This window comes from Malania oleifera, chromosome 8 (genome assembly GCF_029873635.1).
Source record: "Malania oleifera isolate guangnan ecotype guangnan chromosome 8, ASM2987363v1, whole genome shotgun sequence".
In the NCBI taxonomy this organism is placed as follows: Eukaryota; Viridiplantae; Streptophyta; class Magnoliopsida; order Santalales; family Ximeniaceae; genus Malania; species Malania oleifera.
The window spans coordinates 69,320,104-69,342,470 of NC_080424.1; the positions used below are offsets into that span (position 1 = coordinate 69,320,104).

The 22,367-nt window shown below is 36.7% G+C and overlaps 1 protein-coding gene across 2 annotated transcripts; it reads left to right on the forward strand.

The window, feature by feature from the left end:
• The first annotated feature begins 10,141 nt into the window (after nucleotides 1–10,141).
• Nucleotides 10,142–21,765, forward strand: LOC131161280 (inositol-tetrakisphosphate 1-kinase 3-like). Of its 2 annotated transcripts, XM_058116927.1 has the most exons (10): nucleotides 10,142–10,703; nucleotides 12,091–12,172; nucleotides 12,439–12,471; nucleotides 18,187–18,307; nucleotides 18,895–18,987; nucleotides 19,531–19,650; nucleotides 19,747–19,923; nucleotides 20,756–20,811; nucleotides 20,952–21,036; nucleotides 21,168–21,765. In XM_058116927.1, the coding sequence occupies exons 1-10, from the start codon at nucleotides 10,498–10,500 to the stop codon at nucleotides 21,263–21,265; spliced, it is 1,071 nt and encodes a 356-aa protein (XP_057972910.1). In that variant the 5' UTR covers nucleotides 10,142–10,497; the 3' UTR covers nucleotides 21,266–21,765. The 2 variants fall into 2 exon arrangements, with proteins under 2 accessions (XP_057972910.1, XP_057972911.1); XM_058116928.1 differs by lacking the exons at nucleotides 10,142–10,703; nucleotides 12,091–12,172; nucleotides 12,439–12,471 and adding an exon at nucleotides 12,794–16,541.
• The last annotated feature ends 602 nt before the right edge of the window (nucleotides 21,766–22,367 follow it).

The window sequence follows — 22,367 nt, forward strand, 5'->3', positions numbered from 1 at the left end:
CCAGTTCTAATCATTCCATCTAGGGATGGTAGATTTGTTATCTACAATGACGCCTCTAAGAAGGGTCTCTATTGTATTCTATATCAGCAGGGAAATGTGGTTGCATACGCTTCTCGTCAACTCAAAGAGTAGACCTACCCGAGACATGATATGGAATTGACAACTATAGTGTTTGCATTGAAAATCTGGAGGCACTACCTGTATGGTGAAAGATGCGAGATTTTTACCGACCATAAAAGTCTTAAGTACATTTTTACCCAGAAAGAGTTGAACATGAGGCAGCGTAGATGGCTTTAGTTGATAAAGGGCTACAACTGTACTATTAGCTATCACCCAAGAAAAGCAAATGTGGTAGCTGATGCTTTGAGTTAGAAGTTTGTGGATGCTTTAGTCTCTATAGTGGGAGTTTGGCATCAGATTTTTATGGACCTAGAAAGGTTGGGTTTGGAGGTTGTGGAAGAAAATCATTAGGTTGTTCTTGCTAGCTTGGTGGTACAATCAACCTCATAGGAGAAGATCCGAACAGCTCAGAAGGAAGATCTAGAGCTGGTTGAGGTTATGGAAGGAGTCCAGAGTGGGTTAAATCCAGATTTCAGTATCTGTGGTGATGGGATTTTGAGATTCCATAATAGGGTATGTGTACCAAATGACGCCGAGATTAAACAAGTCATTCTGGAGGAGGCACACCGTTCACTTTACACCGTACATCCTGGCAATATGAAGATGTACTGAAATCTGAGGGAATCTTTCTGGTGGTCGAACATGAAAAGAGAAATCGCCCGATTCGTAGAGCAGTGCCTGATATGTCAGAAGGTTAAGGCAGAGCACTAGAGGCTAGTAGGACCACTTCAGCCACTTGACATCCCCAAGTGGAAGTGGGAGGACATCTTGATGGATTTTGTGACAAGGTTACCTACAATGATGCACGGACAAAATGCTATATAGGTTGTAGTTGATCGGCTGACAAAGACTGCACATTTCATTCCAATCAGAGTCAGCTATTCTCTTAATCGACTGGCAGAATTGTATGTGCAAGAGATTGTACGACTCTATGGTGTCCCCATTTCTATTGTTTCAAATCGAGATCTACATTTTACGTCTCGTTTCTGGAAGAGTCTACAGGATGCCTTGGGATCACAGTTCACATTCAGTACGTGTTTCCACCCGCAGATGGATGGGCAATCTGAGAGGACTATTCAGATGTTAGAGGATATGTTGCGGGCTTGTGTACTAGACTTTAGTGATAGTTGGATACGGTATTTACCGCTTGTTGAGTTTGCATATAACAACAGTTACCAGGCCAACATAGAGATGGCACCTTATGAGGCATTGTATGGTCGTTGGGGTCGATCTCCATTGTACTGGGATCAGGTAGGTGAGCGGAAAATATTGGGACAGAACTGATTTAGTAGGCCTCTGCAAAGGTTGAGTTGATCAAGGAGAGATTAAGGCAGCTCAGAGTTGGCAGAAGAGTTATGTTGATACTCGCCGACGAGAGCTAGAGTTCGAGGTAGGAAGTATGGTATTTTTAAAGATCGCTCCGATGAAAGGGGTGACGAGGTTTGGGAATAAAGGGAAGTTAAGTCCTCGGTATATTGGGCCTTTCAAGATCCTGGAAAGGATAGGTTCGGTTGCTTATCGAGTAGCTCTACCCCCAGCACTATCTAGAGTTCATAACGTGTTCCACGTGTTAGTGCTGAGGAAGTACATGTAACATCCTCAAAATTTCTCCATTTTTTTTATAAATATCTATATAACTTTACCTAAGCAACAGAAACATAAGTCATACAACCACATATACTATACAATACCAGAATTCTGTACATACAGACTATAGCTATAAAACAATTCCCTTCAGCATCAACTACCTAAAAAATACATCTCTATGCAAAACTTATCCTACAACTAGGGCAACAAAGTAATCAGTTTATTTGCGAGCCTACTCTACTCGCCTAGCTGGCTCACTTGAAAAATGGTAAAGTAATAGGATGAGACCTGACGCTCAATAAATGGAAATATGCTATTACTAGTGTGTGGTGACCGAGTCATAAAACTATAACATTAATATATAAAACTGCATGATTTGGAAAATTTGTAAAATACATGTATAGTAGCTTAAAACATTTGTATCATCTAAACTTTCTATCATTCATACTGCTATATCATACTATATACGACAAAAGCTGTAAAACTGTATACATATACATAACTGTGTTTTTTCCCTGGGACTCTGTATGTCATGATTTGACCCCTCTTGATAGGGTTGTGCAGCCCGTAGGCGGGATTTAATCTGGTCGGCTCTCTACGTAAGTCATCATACTCTACACTACCTCAGTCCAGCCAAACTGCATCTACTCCTAAGCTCGAGACTGGCTGCTACCTCGTCAAACTGGCCCCCCTTAACCTAGTGAACTGGGGAGTTGGATCCTCTCCGAGCACAGTTTGATGGTACCCACACACTATCTGAGATATGTGGTTACACTCTATCTGTATTAGCAACGGAACCATGCTCTAAAAACTGTATCTGTCTGTAATCTTTCCACAGGGATATGATACTATATATTATATATATATATATACTCTTTTTACTGTTTTCATTATGTTCCTAAAACAACCATAACACTAATAATTTGTACTGTAAATACTATAATATCTGTAGCATCTTGATGCTATAATTGTATAATTTGTCTGTACTTTCTATCTGTGTAATATGTCTATATACTTTGAGTGTTATGGCATTTAGGAAAACATAACATTCTGTAAATACTATGTATACTGATCTGAATAAATATCTGTGTACATATATATATATATATATATATATATTTGTGAAACTATCTGAATAAAAACTGTATATGTACTTATATCTGTATATTATGTATAACATCATATACTGGAAAAACGGTATAATATTCTACATTAAATAATATCTACTCAGGCCACACATACTTTAGAATCTCATATTCTGTAAAAACTATATAATAATTGGTATATATGCAATTGTAAAATTTTTGTTAATACAATCAAATCTCCTAGCATAGCATATTTCTCTTACTTAATTTCTAAAAAGCCCTCACTAAACTCTGGCCCTACACCCGTAGGATTCTCCACTCAAAACCCTAAAAATGACATCTCCTAGAACAAAACATCAGTATTTTCCTACCTACAACATTTCCTATAACTGCAAGGAAAACATATTTTGAATAAAACACCTTACCCTGAATTTGAGACGAATTTCAAACTGCTTCCACCAACAATCAGCTCCAGTAATTTGGCAGAGAACTTCATCAAGAGTGTCGTGGTGGCCTCAGATCTTCAATCCGGTGAGAAATAGGGCTAGGATCGAAGAGAGAATGTGAGAGGTGTGTTTTAGAGAGAGAGAGAGAGAGAGAGGGTTTGTGCTGAATTTTCATCAAAAAATTCGGGTTTCAACTATTTATATAGCTGAATTTGTCGACGAGACACGTCATCTCGTCGATAAGTCCTTAAGTAATTTCGTTGACAACCCCTACCTCCTTGTCGATGAAATTCAAACTACCTAAAAACCCCTCTCGGTATCTTCTCGTTGACGAGGCGTGGCTTCGTCGACGAGGCCTACTTATGCGCTCGTCGATGAACTCCCTGTGTTCATTGACGAGGCCCTGTGTAAAAATTTTCTAGGTTATTAAAGCATGCTGTCTCCTTCTATTTCTGTTTCCATTTCCCTCCCTCTTTATTATTTAAATGTCATTATTCTTCGGGTTGTTACAATACGTGTCAGATCCATCACACGTGCTGAGTTATGAACCTCTAGAGATCAGTGGTGCTTTATCATACGAGGAGGTACCAGTACAGATATTAGATCAGAAAGTTCAGCAGTTATAGACTAAGGAAATACTGCTAGTGAAGGTATTATGATGTAACCATGCAGTGGAGGAAGTTTCATGGGAACTGGAGTTAGAGATACGCCAGAAGTACCCGCAGTTATTTTCTGATGGTACGTAAGTTTGTATAATAGTATAGGTGGCTCAGGTTAAATAGTGTGGTCTTTAGGAGATTTTTGTATATGTATGTAATCTTCTGAAACATCATGTTGTAACCACAGTATTCCTCCGCCATAAGTGAGGGTAGGTAATAAATTTGGGTTGGAGCTGCTTTGTGGGTAGCTGCCGACTTTTCTGTAGCTCTTCGACGTAAGGTAGAGTATGCTTGGTATCGGTTGGTGAATTTCGGGGACGAAATTCTTATAAGGAGGGGAGATTGTAGGGACCCAAATCCATAAAAGAAAAAAAAAAAAGAAAAAAGAGAAGGGACAATTAAAAAGGATAAAACAGCAGAGCTCGTCAATGAGGCTCCTTTTATCATCAACGAAGTCTCTTCTGTGGCTCAACGATGAGATGTAGGGGCTCGTCAACAAGCAAATACCAAGGGATTTTTGAAAATTCTGAAATCTCAGGCTCATTGACAAGGTCACTCTCTCTTGGCGACGAATGCCCTTCTTTGGCTTGTTGACGAGAACTCCAAAATGTCGACGAGGCTGACCGGGTCAACTTAGTTATAAATAGAATATTCATTTCTTCATTGCTAAGTTATCCCAATTCTCTCACTCTCTCTCTCTCTCTAGAACACGAACCAGCTCTCTCTCTCTCTCTCTCTCTAAAATTTCGTGTTATTTGTTACCAGAATCAATAATTCGACGTCACTACATGGATTAAGAGGAGAATCTCTACAATTATAGCAGATCAGATCTTCGTTCTAAGGATTTTCGGGTTTTTCCCTAAAATTGAGGTAAGGTTCTGATTTCGTTTTTGGTTTGGTAGTTATGTAGTAGTTGGGATTATAGTGAAGTATTGTTCTTCAATTTTTAGGTTTTGGGGATCCTGTGTTATTGTTTTGGATTGATTCGTTTGTGTTTCGATTTTTGGGATTAAGGTAAGGGAATTTGTTTATATCAATATTTTTAGAAAACGAAACCACTAGATATGTAGCTTATGTTTATATGAATGATATGACTACTTATTTGCAAAGTTTTACTGGGTAGAAATGCTGGTTCGAAAGATTTTACGATTTTTGAAAAAAATGAGGTTTTTGGCATATGATCTCCAAATTTCTTAAATTGAATTTATTTGCATTAAAACTAAAGTAGGAGATGCTTGAAACTCTTAATAACAGCAGAAATGATATTTTACGAACCCATTTATATGAAATGTAAATATTTGATTAAATAAGTGTGACGTATGATATGAATTGAATCTATACTAATTTAAGATATTTGTATATGAACTATGAGGACTAAGGTTCCAGGTGGTTATTAGAAAATGCAAAAAACAGGTGCAGGTTAGATTCCGTGCCAAGTATGGGAAAAGGGTAAAATCGAGAGGTTACGAGCTGGTTTTTACCACAGTATGAATAAAAGATAGTATGTATGAAAGATTTCATGAATGAGATTGTGAAAATATTGGAATTGCACAGGTTAATGCGTTTTATGGTAAATTGTATATATGATAATTAGGACCGCAACTTGTTACTCAAAGCATAAGAAGCTCAATAGTATATGAAGCCTTAAAAAGCTTATATTATGTAGTGCGGTACCATTGCTAAAACAGATAGGTACAGTGCAACCATACGCAGTTATTTTTTAGTGTGGGTATTTAGTAGTCGGCTTGGTAAGAAAGGACATTGGTCAAAAGGGATCAGGGTGGTGATGGCCAAGTCGGGCTGTAGTATGTTATGATGCTTGACAATACCTGCATGAACGTGGTTTGATCAGTGCATAGTTATCGCACAACCCTGGCCATGGGGAGTTACTGGCATAGTTATGATAGTTTCAAAGCTAGATGATGTTTTAAATATGCATATAAATGATTCAAAAGCTTTAATAGGAAAAGTCACATGTTTGAATACCGGGCGAATGGACTGTGACATGTACCCTATCCTAACCTCGGGAACTCTCACTTGTAATGATGCTGAGTTATTGATCATCAGGAATTTACATATGCACTATATATCACAGTATTGAGAATGTGCAACCTTTGTAACTGCTTTCAAACAAGAATATAACTATACAGTCACACATTGATGTAATATCTTCCTCCTTATTAAGAAGTGTCTCACCCCAATCTTACAACCCTTGTTTCAGGTCCTATAGGAAATCAGTCCTAGTCTTCCAGAAATACTTTGGAGCGTAGAGTCTGGTTAGCTGACGTAAGTTTTGTATAAGTTTTGGGTTTTTAGTCGGGATGAGTTTTTGGGAATGTAATACACTTTATATTTTACGTACGGATGAATGTATGTAAGGAACAGTTGGATACTCTGGTACGTCTATTAGAATCCATATGAATGTTTATGTTTTCCACAATATATGAAAGTAGAGATCAGTATGATATAGCCGTATGTCCTTGTTTAAGGCGGGTATCTAATGTATGTTAACTGATTGTACAGGTTATGTATGTATAGTAGCACTCTGGAGTCGTATAAAGGGCCAGGGCGTTACATTCTTCCCCTTGTTAAGTCTATATATGTCCTAAATTATTGTAAGAAAGAAGTAGAGTTTTGACATATTGAATATTGAAGGAATTTCCTTTGTTGAGCTTAAAAGCTTATCCAACCTTTCCGATTGTTTAGTGTGAGGCTATGTCATTCTCTTCGGAGATTAGGAGGTGAGAGACCACTATTTTATCTAGCGACTCCATCTCCGCATATCCCACACTCATCACACGACCATCTCCACCCTACACCCTCACAACCCCTTTATACACATAGCAGTTCCACTTCCATCATTACATTTTGAAACTTGTTCCAAGGATTTTCTAGCAGAATCTGAGTTTGTAGTGGATCATAATAAGTCATCCAACGATTTCATTAGTAGGATTGTTCTTTTTCCTCAAGCCTTATCAGATTGTGAACTCTTGTTTGAAGCCCCATGGTCCTAGTTAAAACTAGCTCTTGAATTCTTGCATTTTATACAAAACTCGTGGGAGTTCAGGTGACTGAAGTCATTGGCTCAATCTATTGAACCGCTAATGTCCATCTGGAATTCTGTTTCTAAATTCTTCAGGCAACTAACCCTAAAGTTCAGGCGACTGAAGTCACCCAGAACCTTTAATTTTTCAATATTATTTCACATTGTTTGAATCCTTGCTTAATCTTGTGTAAGCCTTTACTTGAAAATCTGACTTCTATGTTTGAATAGCACATTTGAGCCAAAAGATTACAATATTGATACTTGCTAATTTAAAATCAATTGTAGGAATATCGTTGAGCTAACATAGATCTACATTCTTGAAATATTGAAATAACATATTTTTAGTATTTAACTTGATTCTTTTGTGAAAGAACCAATTGAGACTTGATCGCTAGACAAGTCATAGACCTTTTCAAAATTCTTAAACATGTGAAATATAACATAATTTATGGTGTTTATGTTGGTTAATTAAATTCTTAATTTAAAGTATCTTGAGTGTTTGTGTTTGTGTGAGGTTTATCAGTAGGACATAGGTCGATCAATCCCGTCCTACATCACTTTTAGTTTATTGTTGATTATGAGTAGTCAACTATCAATTATGAGATGAGTTCATCTGTTACTTATATGAACTGATCTAATTTTTCGATTATAAGCATATCTCATTTATCAATTTATGAGTAAGCCTCATTTGTCAATTCATGAATATGACCCATTTGCTTATTATGAGTAGGATTCATTTGTCATTTATTAGTAGGGCTTATTTGTTGCTTATATAAGCATGACTTATCTGTTACTTATGAGCAAAGATGAATATGTCTCATCTATCAATTATGAGGAAGACTCATTTACTATTTATATGAGTAAACTTGATTTGTTAATTATGAATATAGTTCATTTGTTAATTGTGACTAGAATTATCTGTCATTTTTTAGCATGGTTCATTTGTCTTTTATGATCATAACTCATTTGTCTATGAATAAAACTCACGTGCACTTATGAGCATGGCTCATTTTGTCACTTATGAGCATAACTAATTTGTCAATGATGAGTAGAGCTCCCCTATGCTTGTCCATTTTGCCAAGGGGGCCTATTTTTCCTTTTATTCCTTACATGCAATATTAATTATCTAAAATTGTGACACGTGTTCAACCATCCTAATATTTATAGCTCCAAGATTAAGATTTTATTTTTCTTAACTAATTTAGGTGGATGCAAGTATTTTATTTTGTTTCAAAGGGTTCTTATGATTGACAAATGATCTATGAATGCAATTCTATGTTATTTATCAATTAATATGGCCTCCACCACCTGATTAATTATGATAAGGTAGGAAGTATGTATATATACACCAAATTTTTGCTAAATACAAGATGTAGACTTATAACATCTTATAGTTCTCTTTTAACAAACAAATGCTAGGTTACCATATAGATGCATGCTATTATTGGTCACAATAAGGTTTTTACCTTCATATATAGGTATTTTGTGCTTTAAGGTAACACAATTAAACTTAAAAGGATCGGAAAAATACCTTAATTTCTTTTATCTATAAAAAGTCGTGATAGTTGTATCCCTCTTAGGCACTTTGACTTCACCATACATTGGAGCTGAGGCATTTATGAGTGTGAAAAGTTTTATTAGTAATATGAAAAATGATCTATTCAATTCAATTACTTGGAAGAATGCATGGAAATGAAAATTTTAAGTATCTTCGCTATTCTCCAAGAATACACAAAGAGGAAGATCAAAAGTCATCCTCTATTCTAGATGATTCCCTACCAGTTTGGAAGTAGGATTTGGTTTCTAGGCAGATTGATGTTCCTAATTTTGATTAAGATGTCTCTTTTTAAATGGAAAAGGGACAAAAAATTTCCCAATGATTGCAATAATTTGAAGTGTCAATGTGATGGATCAATTGTTGTTGTTTGGAGACTTAGATCCACATTTCTAGGCAAAGGCAACACAATCGTAAATCACATTCTGGTGATCTAATCCTTTTGTAGGGCATGAATTGGGTATTGACTTGGAAGATGCGAATTTGGTATCCAGTGTGATACATCAAAAGGTGTTTGTGCTCCTTTGCTAATTCAGATGGTGTCACTGAAAAAAAAAAATTGATCACAAGTGCAATGAAAAAGTTACCTTACCTTAATCCATATCCGAGTTTGATAACTTGGGTAATAGGGATGAAATCGCATGTGATGTAGTCATGGTCTCGAGTGAAAATAATCTCTTTCTTAACCTTATTGGGCACCAAACCATTGCTGCCCAAATTAATTTACAATCTCGATTTCTTCAAAAGAAAGAAGAAAAAGTTTGAAGGGCCTAGAGTATACTCTTGGGGATCTTTCCAATTTCTAAGTTAGGAAATGAAAAACAAGAGTAGATAGGTAATAATATAAAGATGTGTTCTATTTGTCTTGCCTCCCCAAGAATGCCCTTTTATAGTGAAAGGCTCGTTTGAAATTTAATACCAAAATGTCTTTAATTTGAAGAAGTTGTATTACACCCTTTCATTCTCCTCATTTACTCAAGAGTCCCAAGCTTTTTACTAATCATCTTTAATTACTTTAAGTTGCCATTATTTATGTCAAGATGTGCTTTCATATTCTTGTCGTAGATATTTTATTCTACATCATTTGTAGTGGTCCAAATATTAATGTGTCATCTTACCATTTGTGAGGTTCAATTCTTACATAAAACACCTATCTTTTAACACTTTTTTTTCTCGGCAAATCTAATTAACACTCTATTTTTTCTCATGTAATAAAATGACCAATTTGTCCGATCTTTCTTCCTTTGTTTCCTTACTTGAAAATTAAAAACTAAATAATTAAGAGATAAAATTATTTCTTGGCACATTAAGCACTAATTGTGCATTGACAATTGTATTTTTAAACATGTAAGAAAAAACAATACTGTTATATTAGAAATAGTAATAATTATGAGCTGGTAATATTAGAAATAGTGACAGTGTGACACCATGCGTTTCACAATTACAAAAATAAAGATGTGAGGAGACGCAAGAGATGGGCCACTTGCCGCTTGGGGGCTTCAACGCGTGCGCTCGGTGCAGCGAGTAGAGAGTAAAGTGGAGATTCGCGCGTGGGTGGTGTTAAAGGGACAGGGAAGGCGTACAGCTCAGCAGGCCACAGCTATTACGCGCCTATATAAGCTCCCTCTCTTCGACTCGCTCTCTCCCACACATCGCATTCTTTCGTTCTTCCTTCCCATTGTTTCCTTCACTAGTAACCGTCGTCCCCTGCGTTTCGCCATATCTCCCACCTTTCGCTGAATCTATACAGGCGAACCATCACCGCTTCTAACTCCATCGCCCTTGCTCTGCGATATCAAAGCATTTGATTCGCTTTCTCTCTCCGTTCTCGGAATCGCCTTCTCCCACTCTCTGATCAGTTCCTTGCAAAGCTTCCTCGGTTTCGCACTTCCTCCTTGATTCTTCTTGGATTTTACGGACTGTCAATTTGGTTTGAAAATATAAAAGTGGGCTTTTGAAGGGTTTTCTTTGGGGATTTAGGGTTTGTGAAGGAGGGGGCATGAGGTTGAACGAGGAAGCTGCGTGTAGAAATGAGGACGAGCGGAGGGAGGATGAGGAGGTGGAGATGGAGGAGGCGATTGTGGTTAAGAAACCCTATGCTTTGGGAGGAGGGTTTGCGCAACCTGTGAAACTTGTGGTTGGTTATGCTCTTACGTCGAAGAAGACGAAGAGCTTTTTGCAGCCCAAGCTTGAAGGTTTGGCTAGGTAAATTAATCGGTCATTTCTTTAATAATCAATCTTATAAAGTTAATTTAAAGAAGAAAAAGGTTCTATGGTGCTCTCGTTCCCTCGATTAATGAATGTAGGAGAGGGGGTTTGGAGAAGGGGCGCGCCGCCGGGGGTGGGGCGTGTTGGAGTTTGCTTCGACAAACACGATTTTAGTTTTCGTCGCATCTTAAGTAAATATAAAATTTTCAAACTCTACCGTCGATTGTTATCTCCGTCATTTTGATGATTTCCGCCCTTTCCATCTGTCTTGGTTCATTGCTATTCTGAATTTTGTAACAATATATGTAATTTTTCGTTGTTGGATTTTCTTTGATGAGTTTGAAAACATAAGTTGATTTACGTTTTTTTATGCTTTGCAAGTTGTGGGCTGTTTTTTCTCCCTAAGCTCCTGTTTACTTTTATGTTTTTTGTATATATATACTTTTTGGTTCTAGCTACATTCTTTATAGAGGAATATTCCGCCATATATATGTTCTGTACTTCTTGTTGTTTTAGAGCTGTAGGGTTATAAAAAATCAAAATCTGGAATCTTTTACAGTAAAATTTCAACTCCAATAGTTTTAGGAATTCCAAATCTTTCGGCTTCCCTTTGTTCCATCGATAGTGAAACAGTGCATATTTTTTATGAAGTGAACAATGCCTTCTGAGTTTCCAATGTATTTCAAAGGTCCGAAAGTCAAATTTTTGTACCTTTCTCAACAAATATAATATTGTACTTCCAGTTGTTTTCTATATAATTAAAATTACTTTTTGTATCCATCCCCTGGTAAGAATGTACTATTTCTGTTCATCTTTGAATGTGCGTTTACACTGAAGTAATTGGAAAGTGAAAATTATATATCCAGAGTATGCAGTTAGATTTTTGTTCTTCTTAGGTTCTGAATTCTATTTTTGGAAATTCTGTACTTGTGAGTGTATGACTACATTTTTGAGTAAATATCCGTGCACATTTTTCCAATCCTACATAGTTCATGATCGTTTGGTTGCTGTCCTGTCATGAATTACTGATAACCTTTGGTTGTCCTTTCATGAACTAATGAGGGTTTAAGTTGTTTAGTAGGAAGGAACAAGAATGTTCCATTACCCACCCCATCCCTTTTCCCTACTTATTGCACACATATAAAGCGGGTGGTCCTGTTGTGGCCTTGTTTATTTACTAATATCATTGGATAGTAAGGTCAGACGATGAATTCAATCATGCCTTTGTTTGTAGTCTTAGTTGATGTTCTGAATGAGGGCTTCTCATATTTTATGATAGGTTTTATCTGTTTTAATCTACATTATCAGTAACTATATTGGGTCCTCTGATTTTGCTCATCAGTGAGTATTAGTTAATTGTGTGATGTTTTTTGGTGCGGTGCAGGAACAAGGGCATAGTATTTGTTGCCATCGATCATAGTAGACCACTTTCAGATCAAGGGCCGTTTGACATTGTGCTGCATAAGGTTAGTAGTTTGCCCTTTTTTATTTTCGTGCATTATTAAATCTCCCAGTGCAGAAGTCTGGAGATACTTTTGTCTTTCAGTGATTTGTGTTTTTTTCTAATTTTTGTTCAATATAATTAATAATTACAGCCTTTTATTGCAGATTTGTTCACTGTATTGCTAGGAGTTATGTTCTGCATCTGTTTGGAACTGAGTTTGATTATTGTGGATGCACATTTCTATGATTTATCTGACATTTTCCTATTTATTATTTATTTTTAATGCAGTTAACTGGAAAAGAGTGGCGCCAGATTCTTGAGGTTGGTCCGTTTCTAAAAATTCCCTTGTTCCTGTCCCATCCTTAGAACATGTTTTTACTACTGATTGATTTTTATGGCTCCATTTTAACTTGGCATGGCATTGATGTTTGTTGTGATATGATATTATTATCTATAAATTTCGGGGATCAAATATACAATGACAGGGACTAGTGGGCAACTGGATTTCTTAATGCTTAACACTCATTCCTGTGTGACATAATTTGCAGAGTGCATGCTCTTTCCTCCGTCATGAATCATGACCCAATAATTGAGGAGCCTTGATTCCAGCAAGTGAGGATGTTTCTCCTTCCATGGCCATTCTAACGATTTTTTCTGTGGTTTTCCTACGCAATATTTGCAAAATATTCTTTGTTCTTTTGAATGGTTCATTTCTCCAGATTATATCATCACCCCCTTTTATCAACTGAGTGGGAGATGGCTGACCCAATTCTAGTCACCTTAAAATATGGTATTTCTGTTTTCAAGAGTTTGTTATGCTTTATACTCTTGGAGTAAGTTCTGTGAATTACAGTTCCTCATTTACTCCTTTCTCAGTTGCTGGGTATGGTGACTAGTGGATGTACTTGCGTCTTGGAATGTTGACATGTCCATTAATCCATTGTACATGTGTTTGGAACATTTTATGTGTTTTAATTCATGGTCAGTTGTTTCAGTGGAGATCTGGAAAATGGCTTGTGTAACCTGTTTTTAATGTATTTGGTTACAGTGTTAAGTGCTTCTTGAACGACCTCCTGCATATCTTTCGATCAACTATGCCTAGGCACAAGCATTCTTTGAACTTATTTTTATGAAAGGTTTTGAAGTGCGATCTTTGCAGATTGGCAGATGTTAAAATCAAATGTGAATTTGAGCTTTGTATTTACTTGATATTTAGTTCTAAAATTTTCGTGTCATAGTTATCTTGAAACACAACTGACTGAACTCATTCAACAGTTTTTCGCTCTTTCTTTGGGGCATTTGACACTTGTTTGTTATAGTTATATATATCTCTGTGTATGATTTTGTCATAGAGTTGCAATAATTTCATCCAAGCTTGAAAATATTGCAATTAATTTATGTAATTTCATCAATTTGGTACCAACTTTAGGTTGAAAATTGTGTAAATCTTCTGCCCCTTTGTATTTAGTTTCAGTTGCTGTGAACATGATCTTGTGTATAGTAGTTGTTTCTGCTTACATCTGCATTTATTAGTGTTTTAAAAGCGAAGGCTTAAGGCGAGGTGTTACCCTCCGCGAGGTGAGGTATAAGCCTCAAGGCGTTGAGATGTAAGCCTTTTGGGACTCTATTTTTTTAAAATAATGAATAAATAAAATAAATTTAGACATAGTATAAAAATGAGAAAATTTGTAGAATAATAGAGAAAAAAAATAAAAACATAGTTCTTAAGTATCATATAGACCAATTTTAGCTAAAAAACCAAAAAAATGCATGTTAAAAGATAAGCATGAGCTATATAACCTCTAACATCACAAAATGGACACCATTTTCATGCTTCAAAGTTTAAACTCTTAAATGAAAATAACAAAAAAAAAAAAAAAGGAGAAGCAGCTGCTCTTAAATCAGCAAGTGCAACTCACCTTGACTTTTAGACTTCATTTGAGACCAGAAATACTGTAAGGGGGTTGCAGAGAGAGAGGAGGCTGTAGGGGATCGCTGGAGAGAGACGAGAGGTTGGAAGGGGTCATCAGAGATGAAAGGTCAGATGGGGTAGGCTGGAAGAGAGAACACCTCTGCTCAAGCTGTGACTCTGTGGGGGGTTGCTGGAGAGAGACGAGAGGTCAGAAGGGGTCGTCGGAGAGAGATGAAAAGTTAGAAGGGCCGTCGGAGAGAGATGAAAGGCTGGAGGGAGTCATCGAAGGCAGACAAAAGGCTGGAAGAATATGTGCGCAAAACCTTCAGTTGTTGCGGAAGGGGAGTGGTTGATGCTTGTCAAGCCCTGATAGACTTCCTTTTTTTTTTTTTTTTGAATTTTTTAAACATTATTATGTCCAACCATGGAAGGCATAAAAGGCACACATTTTCAACTGAGGCGTACGCCTCAACCCCAGAGTTGAACGCATTTTAGGATTTTCGCATTAAGTTACGCCTTTGGGCGTTTTATGCCCAAAACGCAAGGTGCGCCTCAGGAACACATTTTAAAACACTGGCATATATTATGAAACTTGTACGTTAAAATAAAAAGAAAAGAAAAAAGAACTCATCTTTATGTTTATGAAATACTGCAGGCGGCAACCACCAAGTGTGTAAGCTCCAGTCCTGAGATTCTGAACCCAAACTCCCCAAACCCAAGTTCTCCAACCTTGCCACCTTTTGAGAATTCTCTATTTTTCTTGCTGCATTGAATGAAAGCTGCATTAGGACCTAGAACTCTACATGGCATCCAAGCCTCTGAAACTAATTTTTAATTCTTCTATGAGCTTTTGGTGATCGACAGTTGGTACATGACATCCACAGCCTTAAACTAATTTCTTTAATTCTTTTATGAGCTTTTTGAGATCGAAAGTTGGTATATGCATTGAGAATGTATATTGATATTTCATACAATAACTTTTAAGCCATAACCATTGCTGTTTGTGTGTTTATTATAACTTTTCTCCTGCAACTTCATGTGAATTGCAATTATTAAATAAGGTTTAATCTTCTTTCATTAATGTGATTATTGTCCTTGATGTAAACATGTTTAGCTAAAATCTTTCTACTTTATGGGGAAATGAATTTGATGGAGACTGTTCTAAGTTATAGGTTGGTTATCACCTGCCTAAGGTTGTCCCTGTAGTATGCTTTGTGTCTTTTTCATATCATTTATTGCTGTTGAAGCATTCAACATATAGGCTACTGAAAGCTTATGCTGGAACTTGGTGAAAGTTTATTCATGGTTTTTAATTTTTTTATGAATTTCTAAAATCATGCATTGAATATATCGTTGATTATGATATACCCACCTGGCACAATAGTTGGAGGCGGAGGTGGATGTGGATTGGATTAGATTAAACCAATACTTCTGCAAAGACTTATTTATTTATTTTTTGGGACACTCATCCAGCCCACATTCATTATGGGATAGAGTGGTTTTTCTTGGCTTCTTTTTGGGTCCTTTCTCTTGGTTTCTTTTGGGGTTTGCAGCTGTTCGATCTTTAAGGGATTGCAGGGCAGCTCTTTTGTAATCTTTTTGGTCTTTCATCTTTGTTCTTTGTTCTATGTGGAACACCTTGTCCTCGGACTTCTCGTACTTTGATTTGGTTAACTCCCTTATCCAAAATTTTCAAGTCCTTTTTTTTTCTTCCCATTTCTGTTTCTTTGATTCCAATACCGTCTGTTTTTAATTCACAGTGTTGAGGGCATTTTTGTTTTTACCTTTTTTTTTGCTTTCTCTTTGAATATTTGTTCTAGGTTGTTTGTTATCTTATCAATGTGCTCATTCGTTTGTGCATAATTTTAGTGATTTTCTTTGTATTGTGTTGAGCTGTTGATACTTTTCTTGCGATGTTATTCATTAATTTATTTTTTTTAGCTTTGACAGTTAATTGGCTTCTCTGATTTACAATAAAATTCATGTGTCAAATTTTGCTTTCTATTTCCCAATGATCTTTGCATATCATCTGAAAATTTTCTATCTCACTTAATACACTTCCATGTTATTTGTTTCTTAAAAGAAAAAAAAAAAGTGCTAAGCAGCAGACTTGACTCAGTCCATCCAAGTACTGAATTGTCCCAAGCTAATCCAAGCTGTGTCTAATGTGGCTCGACTTCACCTAAGTTTTTTTTCTAAAACCAACCTAGTCAGGTCAGTTGGGAATTTGAGCCCAACCCAACTTAACCTGCAAAAGCAGATGGCTAATAACTATGGAATGATTTAAATTATTTAAACAGTGGGAGAATGAAGATGTTTGTGCTCTGAATCATTTACATGCTTTTAATGCACTTAAAATTGATTATGTGATTTTGATTTGTGTAGTTGGCTTGGTCTTCTACTTAATGTTGCATAAATCGAGGACTGATTGTTTTGGGTGGGGTACAGGAGTATAAAGCAAAAGCTAAGTGTAATACTTGTAAGTGAGTGTGCATAACTAAGTGTGATGCTTCTAGCTATGTTTCTGTGAAATGGAGGACTGTCACATGGATCTTTGATGTTTCCATAGGCAGCATGAGATATTTCAGGATTAATTTTCTGCTACTCCTTAGGTGTAATCTTTCTCCATTTCTATGGCTGGATCAAGATTTTTTTGGGTTGGTTTATTTAACAACTGTCACTTTTAACTCTTATCTGGCACTCGTTAGATATTTTCATTTTCCCAAGTTGTATCCGTTGTCCTGTGAGGCGTGTTAAAATTATGCATGATTTCCACCATTCAGTGCTAAAATAGGTTGTGCCATTTTGCTACTTATGTTGTGTGCCCTAATAGTATGTGTTGGTGGTAATCTGTTTTCTACCCACATCTGATTTCTCATTGAAATGCTGAGTAGGTAGTACATGTCTTGCCAAGAATTTTCCATGACAAGTCCTTGGAAAAAATTTTAAATGTGATCCCAACTTCCAAGCAAGGGCACTGATTTTTATAATATAACTAGGTCTGTAGTGGGTGGGACTCAGTGATCATAAAAAGCTTGGTTTCATATTTAACTGAAAATTGATGGATCTAAAATATTCATGTTAAAATTTTGAATTAAGTAGTAAAATTAAAATCAGATTTGAGTTCAAGTTCAAACCAAAAACCTGTACTGTGATATTACTTTCCAAGTTTTCAATACCAGGGCCACAGTACACCTTGCACCTTGATGCTCACATCTTCTAGAGAGAGAGAGAGAGAGAGAGCTTATCTGATAGTGTGTTTCCAAGTTTTCAATACCAGGGCCACAGTACACCTTGATGCTCACATCTTCTACCTCTTGATTTCTTACACAATATAAATATATCAAATGAGGATCTTAATTGAATCAAGCCCTTGTAGCTTCAAGGTTGAATCAGTTATATTTAGATTTTGGATTTCATAATTGGATATTTGATCAGCAAAGGGACAATTTATTAGACATTCCAGGGGATGCTACCCAAGTATAGCAGAGAAAGTGAGCACTACACAACCGTCACTGTAAGGTGTCATGGAAATCGAGAATTACGTAGATGTTCCTCCCAATCATCTTACTGTGCCGATTAGAAATCATGACTAATCAATTATCTTTGACAACCTGCAGAGAGGAAGATGTTCCTTCAAAAGCTCTTCTGTTCCTTACCCTCCAGACAGTCCAGAAAACATAAAGGGGAATGAGGGAAAGGGACTTCCTTCTGATTTTATGTGCTTAGATCGCAGCCTAAGTCTATAATCACCTTCCACTGAAGCTGCAGTGATCCACCTCTGCCTGACCATAGAAATGGCCAAGCTCGAGAGGATTTCATAACTGGATATTAACCATCATGTTTTTTTGGTCAAATGAAATGCTCCAGTTTATTGGGTTAAATTCAGGTCTATCTCCTTTCCTGGTTTAACCTGTGGATGGCTATTGGTTTAACCTTGAATGTTAGAGGACGTAGGAAAAGAAACAGGTTTATTTGAACATTTTTTGTAACTACATTCTTATGTAATGTTTCATTTCCTTTGAATCAAATCATGTTATTGTACGGATGCATCCACACTTTTTTTCGTTTGTTTTGTGCTTGGGTCTTCTAATCATTCTTTCCCGTTTTGCTTATGTATGAAGGATTATAGGCGAACACACCCAGAAGTTACAGTTCTTGATCCTCCAGATGCAATACAACATTTACGCGATCGCCAGTCCATGCTGCAGGAGGTTGCTGACTTGAATTTTTCTGATTCATATGGTAATTTCAATGCCATTTTGTCTACAGCAAGTAAAGTTGTTTGATGTTTACTGGGAAGAATTAAGTCCACTATTTGCGGATGACAATGACAATTATGGCAACTTCTGGATTATGTTGCCCTATGGGCTGCACAGAATGAAGAAGTCATATATATAGTGACTTGAGCCAAATAAGTACTTATTATGAAAAAGGACTAAAATTAAGTACTTATTGCGATAAGTAGTGTTTGGTTTACACTTGAAAGTACTTTTTTCAAAAAGCACTACTCCAAACTACTTTTTTAAGGAAAACAAGTATTTTTTGAAAAAGTACTTATAATAAGCAATCCCAAACTAATTATAGATGAGTACTTCTATCATAAAAGTACTTTTCTGCAAGTGGTTCCAAACAATCCCTTTAGGCTTGTCCAAAACCATAAGACAAACCTAAAGTGTGAGGCTCCTCTGTGTGTGTGAGTGTGTGTGTGTGTGTGTGTGTGTGTGCATGTGTATTTTTTTCCCTTGTTGGTTGTAAATGGCAAGTATGACAACTGAGATTTAAGTTTGCCAATAGATTCTCTTAGTAATTCTGACTTGTATGTTGTGCAGGTAAAGTTGATGTTCCAAGGCAATTGGTTATTAAAAGAGATGCATCTTCTATCCCTGATGCAGTGACCAAAGCTGGGCTCATTCTTCCCCTTGGTATGTTTTATGTTGTCTTGTACCAAACTCACCCAGAAACAATTCAGTTGATGGTGCTAAAACTTAGAACTAATAGCATGCCTATTTATTTTTGGTAATCTAAAATGATGGGCTTAATACGTTTTGACATTGATACCAAAAGTATGCTATTGAAGGATTAGGCTATTTGTGAAAAAAAAAGGAAAAAAATAATTCAGAAGCACCTTTCTGTTATAGTAACAGAACGTTATTGGTCTAATTTGAATGAGACAAGCAACAGCATGGACAATTAGAAAAGACAAAGAAACATTACCACATTCCCTTATATACTTTATATATGAACAAACAGATAATATAATTTATATAATACAGTATGATAGACCCTATTGTTAGTAAGTAGCACTAAACTACCAACAAAAAAAAGGTCTACTTCTAGATTGTGGATCATTAAATACAAACGACGTCCGTATTTTCATGTGATTTTTTGGGGTAAGAAAAGAAATTTTGTGGTGATTATTAATTGTTTGATTATTAATTGTTGTTTTTAATGCTTATCTGTTTCAGTCGCAAAGCCATTAGTTGCTGATGGCAGTGCAAAGTCACATGAGTTGTCACTGGCTTATGATCAATCCTCCCTCCGAAAACTTGAACCTCCACTTGTTCTTCAGGAGTTTGTTAACCATGGTATGCAATTTGCAATTCGTCTATTGCACATTCAAGGCACCAAATATATTTGCTTCACTAAAGTCAGACATTGCTTTATCTTTTATGTGTTTGTAGGAGGGGTTCTTTTCAAGGTCTACATTGTGGGAGAAGCTATTAAGGTTGTCAGGCGCTTTTCTTTGCCTGACGTCAGTGACCGTGAGCTCTCAAGAAATGCAGGTGTATTCCAGTTTCCGAGGGTATCTTGTGCTGCAGCTTCTGCAGATGATGCGGATCTGGACCCTTGTGTTGCTGGTGAGGTCATTTTGTTTTAAGATCGTGAAGTTATTTTCTTGCATATGCATGAAGTTTCTTTTTGACTTGTGAAACATCTTGTTTCTGTTTCTGCATGGCTCTGGTTTTACCTCTTCCATTTAGAACCAATTCAGTTGCTTTTTAACGATTGACCATGCCTTTTTTTTTTTTTTTGGCCTTTTTCTTAGTGTTTTTATGCCTGTGTTTATTTCTGTATGACATTTTATTGACAACTTGTGTGTTAATATTGATGGGAAGTGTGTGCTTCCCCCTCAAGCAAGTTGATGAATAACAATCACAGGTCCAATGAACAACTAATAAAATAATGAAAGTAAGAAAAGCAAACCAACCAAGAAACAGAGAACATCCTTTATTTACTTTGGAAGTCCTTTTTTGAAGGGGAAAATCAGAGGACACGAATTTGGAATTTCATTAATCAGTGATAATGCAGAACACAAGTAGTCCACAGCAATGAAACCCCAACAATACAATAACATCCCTCCATGAGACATGCTCTAAGCTACCCTTCCAACTAATAGAATTGATGAACCTACTCTCAATCAGAGAAATCCTAACTTTCAGGACGCACCTACACTCCTGTGTAGCCCTTGAGCACCAAATGAGGGGAAATTCCTGAGTTGATATCCCTTTTGTAAAAACTCGGATGGCCACACCTCTTGGTATCTCCTAAGTGCCCTCCTCTTGTGTATAGCACTCCAAACAACATGCAATTGTTAGAAAGGTCATTGCCCAACACCCTTAACATGGTTTGGGCTGCTTGCCATGGGGTTAGCCCTGCTCGTCTAATGGTTTTATCCTTCTTCCCCTGCAGAGCTTCCGCCTCGACCTTTACTTGAAAGACTGGCTAGGGAGCTTCGTCGACGACTGGTAGGTGTAGCCATTTTTATTTTTGGGTTTTTTTACAGTTTGCTTGATTTGTTTTGTTTTTGTTTTTGTTTTTGTTTTTTTTGTTTTGTTTTTTTTTGTGCATTTATTTATATATATTTGTTGGACTTGTGCCTTTGTAGGGTCTGCGACTGTTCAATTTAGATATCATTCGAGAGCATGGGACCCAAGATCAATTTTATGTCATTGACATTAATTACTTCCCTGGTCAGTGACATTTATTTATACATTATTATTTAAGTTGTAGGCTTCACTTTAGGAGCAGCATTGGCCTTCTGATGTAATGGAATCTTTTATGTTAAGTGGTTCTTATGGTGAGTTTGGAAATGGGTGCGCAGGGTATGGGAAAATGCCGGAGTACGAGCACATATTTACAGATTTTCTATTGAGTCTGGTGCAAAGCAAATACAGGAAGTGGTCTCCCAGTATCTGTTAAGAGTGCCTCTCTGCAATAAATGAAGTTGAAAACTGACTCGGAAATACGATGTTACAGTTGCCCACAATAAAAGAAAGTGTTAACAGCAGGACAACTCTCGTGCATATTTGCTTACAACCATGTACAGCATCGTATGTGCTTCCTGCTAGCGGCAGAGGTTGGACGCTTGCAATACGCATGACTGGTCGGTCTCAACCTTCAATTTGTGTAGTTAATGTCTGGCTGGTAGGGATGTATGTCTTCTGAAAAGCATTCATTATGTACACAGTTTTTCTTTTTAACCCATCTAGTGACATTGATGCACCCTCCCCCTCACCCATTTTTGTCTTTCCAAAGCTTCCATTTTTCTGACTAGTGTTTTGGTCTGCCCATTAATTTTCTTCATAACCACTTGTAGTTGGTTAAGTTAATATTCTCATGCATACAAATGTCTACCTTTGGCTTACGATGTCATGGGTCTTCCAAGCAAAGAAACATTTGCCTTGTTAACCATTCCAAAATGAACTGTTTACTAGTTTAACTGTGGGTTCTTGTTTGTCATGGGAGGTAGTTTTGCATGCACAGTAATATGATTTAGTAGGTAGTCGGAGAGAACTAGACAATCATCACCAGCTCAAGTGTTAGTAGTGGGAGGATGATGTAAAGATGATGATTTAAAAGAGAAATTATGGTATAGGGAGGGTTTTCCGTAGGGCTAAAGAAAAGATCCTCCAATTAAGGGTTGTGATTATTTTTTAATGAGGGGATCATGGTTGTATACGAGGCTTTGGCCAACTGAAAATAAAATAATTTAATTCATTCAATGGGTATAGCGACGTGGTGAGAAAGAAATTAAGAAAATGCCATGTGGCATGGCGGCTTCTATTCTCTTGAAGCCATTTAATAAGCAAGTAGCAAATGGCAAGTTCAAAATTAAAGAACTGCAGATGGGTGCACAACTTTGCTGGTCTGATGTGTGAGCAGGATTCCATGGAACAAGGAACTGCCTGCAAGTTTTTCAATTATGTTAAATTGAGTAGTGCCCTTCCTACTCTCTTTCTTAAAAGATTTCTTGAAGACCGAGGTTAAAATTGTGAACAGAATTGTTACGCATGAAGTGATG

Excerpts from the sequence above, each read along its gene's own strand:
- LOC131161280 (XM_058116927.1), top strand. The coding sequence starts at position 10,498 with ATGAGGTTGAACGAGGAAGCTGCGTGTAGAAATGAGGACGAGCGGAGG. Across the intron at positions 10,704-12,090 it reads AAGCTTGAAGGTTTGGCTAG|GAACAAGGGCATAGTATTTG; the intron begins GTAAATTAATCG and ends GGTGCGGTGCAG. Across the intron at positions 19,651-19,746 it reads TCAGGAGTTTGTTAACCATG|GAGGGGTTCTTTTCAAGGTC; the intron begins GTATGCAATTTG and ends ATGTGTTTGTAG.